The 15979-nt window shown below is 45.8% G+C and overlaps 2 protein-coding genes across 7 annotated transcripts in view; one reads left to right on the top strand and one right to left on the bottom strand.

Moving 5' to 3' along the window:
* WARS1 (tryptophanyl-tRNA synthetase 1) overlaps nucleotides 1-15813 on the bottom strand; it is a 34285-nt gene extending 18472 nt beyond the window's left edge. For 2 of the 5 annotated variants that reach the window (XM_041758184.1, XM_041758180.1), the window contains exons 1-5: nucleotides 15727-15813; nucleotides 14828-15001; nucleotides 9875-10039; nucleotides 4463-4676; nucleotides 3403-3511 (exon numbers count right to left, since the gene is read on the bottom strand). In XM_041758184.1, coding sequence (XP_041614118.1) covers nucleotides 3403-3511; nucleotides 4463-4676; nucleotides 9875-9988 — 437 coding nt within the window. In that variant the 5' untranslated portion in view covers nucleotides 9989-10039; nucleotides 14828-15001; nucleotides 15727-15813. The other 3 variants (XM_041758181.1, XM_041758183.1, XM_041758182.1) reach the window with 3 other exon arrangements.
* Nucleotides 15814-15855: 42 nt separating this feature from the next.
* The window catches only part of WDR25 (WD repeat domain 25), a 144272-nt gene continuing 144148 nt past the window's right edge, over nucleotides 15856-15979 (top strand). Inside the window, exon 1 of one of the 2 annotated variants that reach the window (XM_041758170.1) lies at nucleotides 15856-15959. In XM_041758170.1, coding sequence (XP_041614104.1) covers nucleotides 15871-15959 — 89 coding nt within the window. In that variant the 5' untranslated portion in view covers nucleotides 15856-15870. Of the gene's footprint in view, nucleotides 15969-15979 lie in introns of both variants that reach the window. The other variant, XM_041758169.1, reaches the window with a different exon arrangement.

Below are 15979 nucleotides of genomic sequence, written 5' to 3'. Positions count from 1 at the left end.
ATGAAATGGTGTTGTAGCAAAGTGCTGAAAATTGAGGAGACACAGAAGAGTGTGTTTTTCTTTCAGAAGAAACAATGAACAATCTGAAAATGAAGTTAAGAAAATGCTACCTGTAAAACATCAAAAAGAATAAAACTGTAGGAATAAATCTAACAAAAGTAGTGTAAGACCTGTAACTGAATACTATAAAACACCACCAGAAAGAAACTATAGCCCTGAGTGGAAAGACATTCTATGTGCATGGATTGGAAGACTTAACATTTTAAGATACAATACTCCCTAAACTGATCTACAAATTCAGTGCAATCGTATCAAAATCCCAGCTGTCTTTTTCTTTGCAGAAATTAGCAAGCTGATTCTAAAATTAACTCAGGAATGCGAAGCACCTAGAAGAGGCAAAATAATCTTGAGAAGAATAAAGCTGAAGAACTCACACTTTGCAATGTCAAAACTTAGAACAAAACCATAGTAATCAAGACTATGTATTAAATTTAACAGACCCTTAAATATAAGATCAACTGATTTTCAACAAGAGTGCCAAGAAAATTCAATTAGGGAAAAAACAGTCTTCAGAATATGGTGTTGGGACAACTAGATATCCACATGCAGAAACATGAAGTTGGACCCTACTTCACACCATATATAAAAATTAACTTGATTGGGCAGCCCTGGTGGCTCAGCAGTTTAGCGCCGCCTTCAGCCCAGGGTGTGATCCTGGAGACCCGGGATGGAGTCCCACGTCAGGCTCCCTGCATGGAGCCTGCTTCCTCCTCTGTCTGTGTTTCTGCCTCTCTCTCTCTCTCTCTCTCTCTCTCTGTGTCTCTCATGAATAAATAAATAAAATTAAAAAAAATTAACTTGAAATGGATCAGAGACCTAAATGTAAGAGCCAAAATCATAAAACTCTTGGAAGAAAATATAGGTGCACATCTTCATGATCTTGGATTAGGCAATAGTTTCTTAGATATGACACTATCTAAGCAACCAAGGAAACATAAACTAGATTTCATAAAAATCAAAAAGTTTTGTGCTTCAAAGGACATTATCAATAAAGTGAAAAGACAATCTATACAATGGGAATAAGTATTTGTAAATCATACATTTGGTAAGAAACTAGAATCCAGAACACACAGAAAACTATTATGATTCAATAATAAAAAAAGCCAAATAATTAAAGAGTAGGCAAAGGATCAGGGTAGATATTCTCCACTGAAGAATATATAAAAAATAGGCAGGAAGGCCCTTGAGTGGCTCAGTTGATTAGGCTTCCAATTCTTGGTTTCAGTTCAGGTCATGACCTCTTAGTCCTGGGATCAAGCCCTGCTGCATCCAGCTCTAGCTCTGTGCTCAGTGGGGAGTCTGCTTGAGATTTTCTCCCCCTCTCCTGTCACCTCTGCCCCTCCCTCCTGGTTGCTCCCCTTCTTTCATTCTCTCTCTAGAATAATAAATAAATCCTTAATTTTTTTTTAAAATTTTTATTTATTTATGATAGTCACACAGAGAGAGATAGAGAGGCAGAGACACAGGCAGAGGGAGAAGCAGGCTCCATGCACCGGGAGCCCGACGTGGGATTTGATCCCAGGTCTCCAGGATCGCGCCCTGGGCCAAAGGCAGGCGCTAAACCTCTGCGCCATCCAGGAATCCCCAAATCCTTTATTTTTAAAAAGATTTATTTATTTATTCATGAGCAAGATGGAGAGAGAGAGACAGAGACATAGAAAGACAGAGAAGCAGGCTTCTCACAGGGAGCCCAATGTGGGACTTGATCTCCAACCCGGGATCACGCCCTGAGCCTAAGGCAGACACTCAACTGCTGAGCTACGAGGTGTCCCATAAATAAATCTTAAAAAAAAAAAAAAAAAGGTGTGTGTGTGTGTGTGGGGGGGGAGAAGATGTATAAAAACTGCCAATGAGCACATGAAAAGATGTTCAACATCATGAGTCAAAACACAATGGAAAACCACTTCATACCTACTAGAATGGCTATAAAAATATATATACAAAGTAGGAAATAGTAAGTATTGGTGAGGATATGAACTGGGACCCATGGGCAGCCCGGGTGGCTCAGCGGTTTAGCGCTGCCTTCAGCCCAGGGCATGATCCTGGAGACCTGGGATCGAGTCCATGTCAGGCTCCCTACGAGGAGCCTGCTTCTCCCTCTGCCTGTGTCTCTGCCTCTCTGTCTCTCATGAATAAATAAAATCTTAAAAAAAAAAAAAAAAAAACAAAAAAACTAGGACTCTTTTCTGTACATTGCTGGTGGGAATGCAAAATGACAGTCACTATGGAGAGCAGTTTGGTAGTTCCTCAGAAAATTCTGGAGCTACTAGATGCAGGAATTGTGTTCCCACCAAGAGAACTAAAAGACACTTGTCCACACAGAAACTTGTACACAAATGTTCAGAGCAACATCACTGAGAGCCCAAAAGTGAAAATAACCCAAATGCCCAGCAACTGGTAAATGGATAAACAAAATATGGGGTCTATCTATTCGGCGGAACACTATTCAGGTATAAAAGGGAAGGGCATATGAATACAAGCCACCACACTGGGGAACTTGAAAACATGACTGCCAGTGGTGTGGGTGGGGGAGTGACTGCTCATGGGGACGGGGTTTCTTACTGGGGTAGGAGAATGTTCTGGAATTAGTGGTGGTGATGGGTGCACAACCTTTCGAATACACTAAAGACCATATTAAAAACTTGAACTGTGTACTTTAAAAATGTGAATTAAATGAAGGTAAAAAAGTTTGATTATACTCTGTCCAGAACGAAGGCAGAGCAGGGTCCGGAGTTTTTGGCACGCAGAACTTGAGTTCTAGCAGACTGCTGAGCTCGGTCCTGTGCGTGCTCTCCTGTAACCGTGAGGAGCAAGCAGAACAGAACAACCCTACTATGTCCCATAAAATGGGCTAACCCGTGGGATGGGTGAGGCAAGAAAACTTGGAACCTGCCCATTTTCTGATTATTATCTACACGGAATTTATAGTCTAGGGTAGGGATAGTCTCTTCCAGGTACACTCTGTTAGTTTCTCTTTTGATGATATGATTTATGAGTAGGCCAGGACAATAGCAGGAAGAGGGCACAAAATTTCAGGAAGCCCACTGCTTATCGTTTGGGAAACGTTCAACTTGGACGTAGAAACCTCTTTTGTCTTTATGACATTTTATGATTTACAGGGCATAACCTGGCATATATCTCATCTGCTGTGTATGTGGCCTCCACTTTGTAAACATTTTGTAAATGAATAAAGGGCCTGAGGATGAGGGGACAGGCCATGACCCCACAGCTGGTTATGGACAGAAGGTGGACCCCCAGTCTTCAGACAGTTGGCTATCATTGTCCCCAAGAGCAGGCAGCTTGTCTGGGATTCAAAGGAGAGGACGAGGGGAAGCCCCTGACCTGTGTGAGAAGAAGATGCCTCTGCGCAGGAAGCGGTGTGGTTTCTGCCCCGTGGCTCTCTCTATTCGGTTTACCAGCTCCTTGTCGATTTTACTGCTTCCAAACCGAACTGGAAAACAGAATTGGAACGAGACAGAACTATCTTAGGTGGTGTGAGGTTTGGCAACCGGGTAATACTGAAGGGGAAAAACTAGTGTATTGTGTGCAATCTAAATGAACCCAGACCTTTTTAGGCCTTCTGCTCCCAGGCCCTTCTCTCAACCTAGAGTCAAATGTCTTTCATGTTAACAAGGACAGCTGAAATCACAATCAGCAAAACAGGAAACAAATTACAGAATAAATCACTGTTTTGTTTGGGATTGGATTTTGATGCGAAGCATATCCAGAATTCATTCTGCCTAGCAACTCTTCATACCTCCCTTCTTTCAGATGCTTATTAAGGTATAATGTATGGACATTAACCACTGTAATTTTAATATTTAATTTGCTGCATTAAATTAACTTGAATTCAAACAAATTTTCCCTCACTGATGGTCTATGACTTAAATTATGAAAAATGGCTTTTGACTTTGATAAAAACATTTTAGTAACGCCTCTCCTCTTCCCTGAGCAGGAAGCCCTGTGAGGAAGGGCTTGCCAGTGGCCATCTGCTCTGTGAGGAGTTACTCTTCTTAAGCTGACGTCCAGCTTTCCAGCTCCACAATCAGTATCATTGGAAAAGAGATTTAGGTAATCCATTCCTGACTTTAACCATTAAGTAGAGAGGTGCTTTAAAGGACTCAAACATACTATTCCAACTTAAGTTCTGAATCGCTCAAAGAAAGGGAAAAAGCTTATGCTAAGCTATCTATTACAGATCGTTATTGTGAAGTTTTATATTATTATCTGTTAAAAACAATCTTTTGGGATGTAATGCATGACAAAAAGATTTTAGGATCTATTTTTTTCTTGGCATTGAAGCTTGATTGGCTTTATAATTCAAAATTAAGAAAAAAAAAACACTGATGGGATCAACTCCAGGGAATCACTTATAGAAGCTGGGTTTTCTCTCAGGACATACCAATGAGCTTGTCATAGTCAATGCCCTTAGCACTGCTTGTCTGTACTGTCCACGGATCCACAAAGTCCTCCTCAGCTTCTGCGGCATTCAGGCCACCACTGTTCTCAGGTGCTGGTCTCGCTGGAGGGCAGTCGGCCTTATACTCCTCCCCCACGGTGGCTTTGTAGCTCATTTTCAGTGATAACAACAACTTCACTGCAGAATCGATTTCATCCTGGACAAAGGAAATGAGGATGAAGGCTAAAGATACCACCATAGCTAACATTTTGCTGAACACGACTGCTCTTACGTGGCATGCACTGTGCTAAGTGCCCCCATACACGTTATCTCCTTAGCCTCACGACACCCTTCGGAGGCAGGCACCACAGTCACTGTGCTCTTCCAGTTGAAGCCTCTGACACTCAGAGAGGTGAAGGAGCTTGCCCACAGACACACGGCAAGTCGTGGCCCAAATGTCTTATTTTTGTGCTGTTCTAGTGATATGGATTACTATGAGACACTATGGTACAAATGGTTACGACACACAGTTATTTATGACACAGCGAATATGTTAAAGGTTGCTTCAATGCCACTTAGGCCAAGAAATATGTGTGACATGCTCCCTGCACTGAGTATACAGAATTCTACATCGGACTTTGTTTTTACATTCCGCACACTTGAAATAAGTATTTGTTGAAGCTTAAACAATGCTACCGAGGACAGTAACACAACTCTAGACATCAGGGAAACAGATAAAAGCAACAAAAACAGGCTTTCAAATCCTAAATTAAGGAGGGATGCAGTGAGAAATAGTCATATTATGGTATTTTGGAGTCTTATCAAGCTGTCCAAAGTATTTGCATACTGAATGTTTAAAAATAAGCGCAAGAAAGACAAATGTAAAAATATATCCTTAAGTACTCTGGAAATCTGGTAGAGACCTCCTGCTCCAGAAGCCCACACGAGCCACCCATGAAGGCTGGCCTCTGGAAGAGCAGGCCTAATTAGGCAGATTAGTCATGCTATGCCCCAAAGCTCTACTCCTGTAATTGGCCTTGCTGGATTAGATCACAAACAAAGAATATACACAGGCCAATTTGCTTGCCAAAGGAAGTACAAACATTCCCATTTAGAATGTACACATGTTATATAAAGCGGGCTTCCTAAGCAGAGAGGCAGGACAACACCACCCTCCATTTGGAGGGTGATGCTGCCTCAGGTACAGCACCTCAGCCACAAAGAACTCTTACTGTGCGGCAGGTCTGCAGACACGGATTTATGTTTCACATTCTGAAATGATCTGGATTTCGTTATTACAATGAATAAAAATTGTGGGCTCAGTAAATCCATCGATATACTTCTTTTAAGAGAGAAGATATTTGCCCAGGTTGGAAAAGTAGGTAAGTTACTCATCTCATTTTTGCAGTACCTAGCCTCAGTGTAACAAAATAAATGTTTAGCAAGCATGATTTATTGAATTATCCATGGGAAGAATTACCTTGCTTTGAAGTACACTTTAGTCAATACCCTTTTATCACTGGTTCTGTTGACATTTCGTACTCTATCTGTTCTAACTCTGCTTGCAACTAGGAGGCTCTTTGAAAGTCAAACATTTAACCCGTGTCCCTGCTTGAGAACTGTTTGTAGTCAGAATGCGATTTAAATGGACAGGCAAGCTTGCCTGGTCTATTTTCCTGTTCTTGATCTAACATGGACCAGGACACTGAAACAGAATTTAAAAGCTGATGTTCTAAATAAAAAAAAAAAAAAAAAGAAAAAAAAAAGAAAAGCTGATGTTCTGGGAGAGGGAAAAAAAAAAAAAAGGCTCTGTACAAGCTGATTATATATGAAGTTCCAACACAAAGAGAACTGTTCATGAGGTAGGCCTATGGCAGAGGATAGAGGCAGTGACTAAAGGGGCCCAGGGACGGCTTCCGGGTGCTACTATCCTGTTTCCTGATTTGGATGCTGGTTACATAGCTGTGGTCATTTTGTGAAAACTCAGTAAGCTGTCAGATTATGAGCTCATAGTTTTCCCAATAAATGGTGTATTTCAATTTAAAAAGCTTACTTAAACTAAAAGCACAAGAAACAAGACTGTGCTATCTTAACCTCTGTGATACTGTGTCATTTCTTGAGTCCTGCCCAAACTGCTCATGCCCTCAGCCACTGTATCCCCTCAGAGCCCCTAGATTCTTACCTATCCCCCCAAGAGACACCCTGCTTTTTAGTGAGTTGTTCCTGAAAGCAGGGGGTCTTATTCCTTTAGTACACAGAACAGAAAAGAACAGTAAGTACTATGGCTGAGACACATGCAGAGACAGCTGGAGAAAGAGCCCACGGTGTCCTCACAATATTGGTACTCCTTGAGTGGCTTGAGTATTTTGCATAAAGTGAATTTCTAAAATACCAGGTGCTTCTATTATAACACATTCTTGGGTAAAATACATTTATTTCTGAATTTTCATCACTTAGCTCATGACTCCATTGTGCAGCCTCTAATCTCTCTTGTTGAAGGTCAGCTGATTGCGTAAGTCAAAGAACACACTTGGAAGAGTAATTCTAAACTGTGTTAAGTACTGCTTGTTTAATAATGAACATAATTGAAAATCACTAAGAATTGGTAACTACGAACACTTATTAAATGTTGTTTGAGTTTAACATGACATTGACACAGATACCACTGTCAAGTTTTCAAGAATGGATTCAAAGAGCAAATGATTAACATTTGGATCCTTTATTTATTTTAGTTTTAAAAACATCTTATTCTGATCCACTGAGTCCTATCTGGTGTGTAAACCTCTTCCCGTGAATAATGAATTCCTTTTTTGGACATCGCTTTCTTTCAGTACTATTTATTTCTTTTAATGTGTAATGACTTCTTTGGGGTCCAAAGAGTCAAAGTTTCCTTTGGGTGGAAGAATGAATGGGAGGCCAAGATGGATGGGACACCAACTGGGGAGGACCCAGGACTCTGAAAAGGAGACAAAAGGGGCTGCAAATGATGGACAAGGAAGTCATGGAGATGAAGAAGCTGAGTAACCTAAGGGTGGAGGCATCGCAGAATGAAAGGCATTGCTCACATGGATTAAAGATGCAGATGGCACAGATTACACTTCTGAAACATCCTGCAGTGACAGCAGGAAGACCTTCCAGAAAGGTACAACCCCATGAGGACAAAGGCAATGAGAAGAGAATGCCACCAACAAGATTTTGGAAGCTGTAGAGCTGCTGGATGACTGGCCACGGACTGAGCAGAACAAACACGAGGACATTGTGGAAACACTGGGATTACGATGCTGCAGAGTCCTAGGGCTGGGGCATTCTGAAGTTAGGGTGAATGTGGGCTATGAAATAGGAGCACAGGTGCAAAATCTGTCTAAGAAGCAGCTGCTTGGTTCTCTATACCTGCCCACCTCTCCAGACAGAAGTCTTGTATCAAGGAGGTCCAGTTACAAGTGTCTAGACCAGGGGTGCTCTACACAGCAGGGGGAAGACACCAGGAGCAGGTAGTGTTAGGGGTGGCCACACAGCCCAGCTCTTCTGTCCCACAGAGAATGCCAGGAAAACCATCATCTCAGAGATAAAAGGATACTTATCATACCTAGGAAACAAGAATGGGGTGCAATGAGGGAAGGGACATCGTTGAGAAAGTAACTGAGCTCACGGAAGTTAAAAATGATGGGATAAATGAAAAACAACTGGAAGATTAGAAGTTGAGGAAGGGGAGCCTGGTTGGCTCAGTCGGTAGAGCATTCAACTCTTGATCTCAGGATTGGGAGTTCGAGCTCCATGATGGGCGAAGAGCCTACTTAAAAAAAAAAAAAAAAGGTGGGCACCCCGGTGGCTCAGCAGTTTAGCACCGTCTTCGGCCTAGGGGCTGATCCTGGAGACCAGGGATCGAGTCCCACATCGGGCTCCCTGCATGGAGCCTGCTTCTCCCTCTGCCTGGGTCTCTGCCTCTTTCTCTCTCTCTGTGTGTGTGTGTCTCATGAATAAATAAATAAAATCTTAAAAAAAAAAAAAAAAGGCAACACAAGAGGTTGAGGAAGTATACATGAAAGAACAAGAAAACAGAATGGAAAGCAGAAGGCAAAAAAACAAGAAAAGCAGAGGACTGGTTTCCGGGGAGGTGGGGTGGGGTGTGTGTGTGTAGGGGAAATCCATAAATGGAGAAAACAGGAGAGAAGAAATCAGAAACAAAAGAATTTCTGAGAATTAAGGATCCTAAGTTTCTAGTTAGAAAGGATGTACTTATCCCAAGAAATTTCAGAATATTGGAACAAAGAGACTATCCTGCAAATTTCCATAGAGGAAAAATGAAGGAAGAGCATCCGGTTTTGCCACAGCCAACTGGGGGAGCCAGGTGAAGACTGCATTGGCTTCCGAATTCTGTGAGAAAATCACTTCTGCCCTAGGGTTCCATACGCACTCTTGCTTATCAAATTATTTCTTTAGCTAGAAATTTTTTCAGATACCATTAGAATATCTGTTCTGTCAAGAGAGTAAACAAAGGAGGAATGAAAGACACAGGATCAGGAAACAAAGACCCAACAAGGAGGCGAGGGAAGGGCCTAAGGTGGGCAATGTGGACGGTGAAAGACAGTAGTCCTGAGCAGGCAGAGGTCCTAGGTGAGACCTTCTGGAGATGAGCTGCAGACTGGCTGGTGAGTGCCTCTGGAGGGGACCCACCCAACTGGCAGGGGCCTGGAGAGCCATTACCATTTGTACACAAAAACACAGAGCCAAGAGGAATTCAGACAAGTATCAACTCCAGGGCAGGAAAGGAAAAACACTCCAACTCTACTCCGTGGGTCAGCTGTCAGTAGCATTTACGCAGTCAGAAGAGCATCGATGCTGGTATTGTGACATGCACGGGACATGGGATGTTGACAGAAGTGCTAACGACTCACCTTCCACAGTTAAAGCCCCATACTTGAATATCAACAAAGAGCAATATAAAAGTGTGATTCTGAGAGAATCAGCTGAAAGAACTGAAATGTTTGTTTCTCGGAAGAGGCAGGGTAGATGACTGCTGGATTTCGGTGGTTGTAGACCACATGCATCATCAAGGAGAAAATGAATTTAAGGTTATAATCAGAATAGCTCAGTTATTGAGGGAACAGAGTCTTGCAAACTTTCTGTTCCTGGGTTGCATGACCCCAGGCTTGGTTTATTTTCATTCATTCATTCATTTGTTCATTTATTTTAAAGATTTTATTTATTTATTCATGAGAGACAGGGAGAGAGAGAAGCAGAGACACAGGCAGAGGGAGAAGCAGGCTCCATGCAGGGAGCCGAATGTGGGACTTGATCCCGGGACTCCAGGATCACGCCCTGGGCCAAAGGCAGGCACCAAACCGCTGAGCCACCCAGGGATCCCCTCAGGCTTGGTTTAAATACACGTGTAGAGAGCCCAACGAAATAACATACCTTCGATGCTTTTCCAGCTTTGAGGGACCGCACGAGCTCCCCCTGAGCAGCTATGCTGTTGAACAGTTCCAGCGGGGACGCACACCCCTGCTCACCGTTGGGCATGTCCGCCATCTCCAGGATCTAGGTTTACAGCTGGCTAGGGTGTCAGTAGTCCAGAAAAAACTGTGTGTTGGGGGGGGGGGGGGGAGAAGGGAGAGATTAATGAGCCACTGTAACTGTTTTATCTTTCCTGCATCTACCTAGTCCTTCATCTTTCCAAAAAAGGTTGGAGAGGACACGGGTATAATAACATTAATAAAAGTGTAAGCACTAATTTGGGGCCATGAAAAGGGAGAAAAGAGGAAGAACAGATACCAATGGTGAGGACTGAAGGAACGGCTCTGATTTATGGGCTGTGGGACTCCTCCCACTAAGGCCAAGTGGGTCTCACTCAGTGCCCAGCACCGGGAAGGACTTGTGTTTGCACACACTGTGAATACCAAAGTGCTTTAACAAACCTAAGTTCATCAGAACTAAAAACATTTGGCAAACTGCAATTTACTTTTTATCTTAATTGTTTTTGGGGATGAGTCCCACGCCCTTGCAGCCATAAGCAGTAGGTCATTGTACAAATGGCTTTTTCTGCTGGCCAGCTGCTCTGTTCTCAGATTAAGCAAGGTCTGGGGTCCAGGACAAGGTCTTATCTAGGGTGGAGGGTAGGGCCTTATCTGTTCTGGGCTCCAAACGAGGAAAATGATATATAGCCTGTCCATTTTACATGCTATCTTACTTCACTGCAGATCTCTGAAAAAGGTGTACCTGCAACTTTTATTAGTCATTATTTACTATTAACCTTGAAAAAGGTGGGACACAGGGTACACCACCTGATGCTGCCTTGGAGCCGAAATGGGTCACGGTCAGTGCCCTCTTGGATCAGTCACTTCCCCTTTCTGAATGTCAGCTTTCTCATCTAGAGAGTGGCACAGGGATCCCTGGGTGGCGCAGCGGTTTGGCGCCTGCCTTTGGCCCAGGGCGCGATCCTGGAGACCCGGGATCGAATCCCACGTTGGGCTCCCGGTGCATGGAGCCTGCTCCTCCCTCTGCCTGTGTCTCTGCCTCTCTCTCTCTCTCTCTGTATGACTATCATAAAAAAAAAAAAAAAAAAAAAATTAAAAAAAAAAATAGAGAGTGGCACAATCAGGAATCTCTTTGGCTATCTCAACACCTGCTATGAGAAGAAATGAGGAAAAACTAGAAGGTAGCATTTTGTAAACTGTAAAGCAAGCTATAATCCATTCGGAGTATTATTTATTAGGGCTCCAGGGTGTGGTCAAACCACACCCAGCTTTTTTTAAGACTTGTCACAAATCGTAACCTTATACACATCCATTCACCAAAGCCTCATGGCACTCCTGTGAGGAAGGTCTGTTGTCTCCATTTCACAGATGAGTAAACCGAGGCGAAGAAGCTATGGAACCTTCCTGAGTGAACACTACTGGAAGGGATGGGATACAAACTCAAACAGCTACAACTCACACTCTCCAATGGTGTCCTATACGTTACTTAACCGTAAGGAGTCTCAGCCTCTCAACTGTAAAGTGGGACTGACGGTAACGCTACCTACAAGACTGCTGTGTGGCTAGAGTGTGACAGCACAGGGAGTTAACCAGCACAGCCCTGGCTCCATAGTACAGGTTCAATAAATGGCTATTTTGTGTCTTTATTTAATTTTTTTTAAAAAAGATTTTATTTATTCATTCATGAGAGACAGAGAGAAAGAGAGAGAGAAGCAGAGACACAGTCAGAGGGACAAGCAGCCTCCCTGCAAGGAGCCCAGTGTGGGACTTGATCCTCAGTCTCCAGGATCACGCCCTGGGCCAAAGGCAGGCGCTCCTCTGCTGAGCCACCCAGGCGTCCCTAATTACTTTTCTAATAACTCTTTGAACCAAACACAAAAACTTGAGGAGTAACTTTTGTAAAGATTTTATTTACTTATTTATTCATTCATGAGAGACACACAGAAAGAGACAGGCAGAGACACAGGCAGAGGGAGAAGCAGGCTCCATGCAGGGAGCCTGATGTGGGACGGGATCACACCCTGAGCCAAAGGCAGATGCTCAACCCCTGAGCCAGCCAGGCGTCCCAACTAGGCTGCTCTGTATAAATCAATGATAGCATAATACTGAAACTAGGATAGGACAGAAACCAGTTTCTTTTCTCTCCTTACTGAGAATCACCTCAATTCCCAGAAAGGGAAGTTGGATGAAATACCTCCTTCAGATAACAAAGCTAACAGTTTAGGGAGGCCTGCAAGAAGGAATGCGGAAGAGACTCTGACTACCCCAGGAGAGAACCACTCAGGCTTGTATCAAATTACAATCTAAGGGATGAAATGTACTTCTAGCCACAAACAATCAAACATCCTGTCCAGCTACTTTACACAAGATCTCAGATTTGTCCAAACTTCAAAGTTGGATGGCATAGTTAACTCTGTGTTAGCCGATGAGAGGTGATGGGGGAATTAGAGCAATCCCCTGAGGTTCAACCGCCAAAGCCCTCCTAAATCACGTGTTCTCTCAGAATTCCGGCTGCCAGGAATGTGATACTCTCCTCTGCCTACGCCGCAGGTTATCTAATTCAGACCTCAGCTCTTCTCTGCAGCCTTTCCTGACTCCTGCGTCTCCGGTGATCCCCAAGCACTGTTAACTTGATTAGGGCGCTCGCACAGCATTTAGTTATTCACGTCTTCTCCACTCGACAGGGAAATCAAGCACTGGGTTTTTACTCTTTTGTGTACTGCTAATGCCTGGTACACAGCAGTTTATCAACGTTCACTGCATTAATCAATCTCAGAAGTCACCCAGTTCAACATTCCTCCTAAGATTTATATCCTCTCACGTTATCTTTGTAAGTGCTTGTTCCAGTTTAAGGTAGATTTACATGCGGACTTCAAAACAAACCACCTTAGTTTTAGCACCTTGCCACTCTGCTGAGCCTGCTGGATTTGCGAAGGGCCAGGTTGACCCATGGCGCCTTCTCCAGGTCTCACAGCCCTAGTCTGGTTTCTTCAGCCACTGCTAACTGCGCCTACCAGGTCGTTCTCTTTGGGATTGCCTTGGGTTTAATCCCTGTTCTTCCAAAAGTGTGGTATCTGGCATACAAGGCAACAGGTGACAGTAGTAAGGTTCTGACGTCAGCAAGTAGGACCAGAAACATTACTCTTAAAAATTCCTACGGAAAGTACCAGGTAAATAACAGGTGTGTCCTGGACAGACCATCTCCCCCTGCAATGGAGCAGATAACGTAGAGGATCCGCTAGATGAACGCGACCCAAACTTAGGGACCATGCTGTAGGGAAAAATATGCCTTTCCTTAGCAGAATTCTGTTTGAGAAGGAGCACATGGGAACTAGACCTGATGAGGAACAGAAGATAAGGTCTCCCTGCTCTCAGGACATGAGGCAAACACTGCCTGGGAACCACCCACATGATAAATCCTGTGTGTGTGATGCAACCTCTTTAGAGACAGGACAATAGCACAGAGTCTTGGTTTACACACCCAACCATTCCAACGCACCCTCCTTTTCCCTCACATCTAGTCCACATGCTCTTTTCTTTGTCAACTTTTCAAATGAAATTTACTTCAGAGGCTTTTAACCCAGAGTTCAGCATGTCTGAAATGACACTGACAGTTTGCATACACATTGGTATGTGTGCCCATGGTTCTAAGCAGAACATGCAGGAGGTTACTTTATCAAAGGGGTCTGGGATGCCAAAAGTCTACGGACGACTGTCTTAGTGTTTACTGCATAAAGTACAAATAGAGCTTTGAATCTTTCTTAAAGAGAGTTGTATCATCTATTTAACAGAGTAAAATCTAAAACAAAGAAACAGAGCTATAATCTGTGGAATCATCCATCATCTCCTTTGAAGTAAGGATGGAGTAGAAAGAGCAGACCTGAATAGTCCGTGGCAGGTCACGGTGCACGTTTAAAGAGAAAGCTAAAAGACTCTTAACAATTAACTCACAGTTCCCCTTTTCAAAGAACCTGAATCTTGTGCTCAAAATGAGTGAGGTACCATTTCAAAATGAAAGGTACCATTGTTTTCGAGAAGCAGAACAGGCGCTTGAAGAAACTGGGTAGTTTCGGGATGGGGAACAGAAAGAATTACAGAACCATTTAACAGAACATGACGATGACTTGGGCCGTCCTGAGATCATCTCACAGACCAGACTACACTGGTCTACAATTTGGGGACAGGGAGCATGAACCCAGCCGGGAAGAGCAGCTGGCTCTGTAGTTTCTGGGTGCCCGGAACACCACCAGGAGGTGGGATACCGTCCTTTACTGCCGGGCCCCAGGGCGCCGCTGATAATGGCTCTGCACCGCCAAGTTCCCAGGGGACAAGAAAGCGATTTGTGTCAGGCCAGGACTTCTCTGAATGCTTCGAGCCTGGGGACAGGTCATGCCCACCTTTTCTTTGTTAAACTCCCAGAAGCAAGGCAATTTTTTCCCCTTCGGGTAATAAAATGCATGTTACCTTAAAAGCCAAAGACGACGGGAATTCCCACGAAGCCAGGCCTGAGATGCTCTTGCATACGACCACGGAAGAGGGGTAGTATGTTAGGATGCTGAGCATGTCAGGAGGCCTCGCCAGTGACAACTGTGAGAGCCAGCATCAACGTGCTGCAGGTGCGGCCATCAGCCCCAACAGGCAACTGCTCTGCTCGCCCAGTCCCTCCACTGCCCCCTCCTCCCAGGTGGGGGAGGCTCTGAATCATCTGGACTTTACTTGGGTCATCCCGCCAAAATACAACACACGACACCCCGATTCTGAGAGAGACAACCCCTCGCCCCTCGCCTGTCCGCCAGTCCAGGAACCACGGTTTCCATTCCAGCGCTTTGGTAAGAGGCTGGTAAAAAAAAAAACACCAAGTAGCTGGATGCCTGGGGAAGATCCGGATACATACCCAGGATGTGCAGGACGCGGCAGAGGCGGCCACTGGTCTCGCTGGGCAGCTGCGAGCCTGAGTCTGCCCCGAGGGGGGAAGCCAGAGGTCTTTTATAGTCTTCCCCTGTTTCTTTCGGTTTCTTTTTTTTAAAAAGGCTCTTCTTTTTTTCTTCCTGTTTACCCCACTCTCCAGCTGTTGGCACGTAGGGATTTTTTTATAAATTACTCAGTTTCTCAGAAACACTTGAGACTCTTGACCAACCTCCTGGCTGAGACGGTCCAATCAGAGGTGGGTGGGGTGGGTGTGTGTGGGGGGGCCGGGTGCAGGCCGAGCCGAGCCGTGGGCCGGCCATTGCATCAGCCACCCCATACCCCGGGCTGGCCGGCACATAACCTCCCCACCCTCTTCCCGTTCCCCACAGCGGGACTAACTGTTTACGTGCAGCCGTGGGAGGCCTCAGAAATCCCCGCGGCTGCTCACCGAGGCAGCGCAATGCGCATTGGTGGGAGGAGCGCGAGCTCCGGCCCGGCCCGACCTAGCTCTGGGCCCTGCCTCGGGTCAAGCCCTGGGGCGAGGGCTGTCACCTCTCTGCCTCGTCCTCCTCAGGCGCCTCATCTGTGAAATGGGCACACGGGAGCCGCCTAGCTTTGCCCCCGAGGGCAGCCAGCGCGACGGCAGCGGCCGAGCCCCCGGCACGGGGCCCACGCTCCTGCCCGGGGCGGGGGGGGGTGTCGCCCTGGGGGGGAGGGGCGGGGGCGGGGGCGGGGGACGGGCGCCACCGCGGAGCCAGACCCCGGCGGGCAGCGAGCCGGGCTCCGAGCAGGATACTCCGGGCCGTCGCCTGCAGGCTGCGGCAGGGCCCCGTCAGCCGGCGCCACCCCGGCCTCCCTCCCGGCCCCCCTCATCCCCTCACTTACCGGCCCAGCCGGGCCCTTCAGCGCCGCGGGCTCAGCCACCGGCGGCCTCCTGGGCGTCCCTGGAAACGCCGTCCGGCCGGAACGACTTCCGGCCGTGCTGCCCCACCATTGGCTGTTCGCGCGGGGGCGGAGCGGAGGCCGCGGATGATTGGTTGGCGGGTCCGGCACCAGCGGAACGCAACTGGGTTGCGGAGTGCAGGCCGGACGACCTGCGGGAGGACCGAGCGCTTCCGGTGCGTGCGGTGAGCGGCGG

This window comes from Vulpes lagopus, chromosome 6, assembly GCF_018345385.1.
Source record: "Vulpes lagopus strain Blue_001 chromosome 6, ASM1834538v1, whole genome shotgun sequence".
Lineage (NCBI taxonomy): Eukaryota > Metazoa > Chordata > Mammalia > Carnivora > Canidae > Vulpes > Vulpes lagopus.
This window is presented reverse-complemented; position numbering and strand designations above follow the sequence as displayed.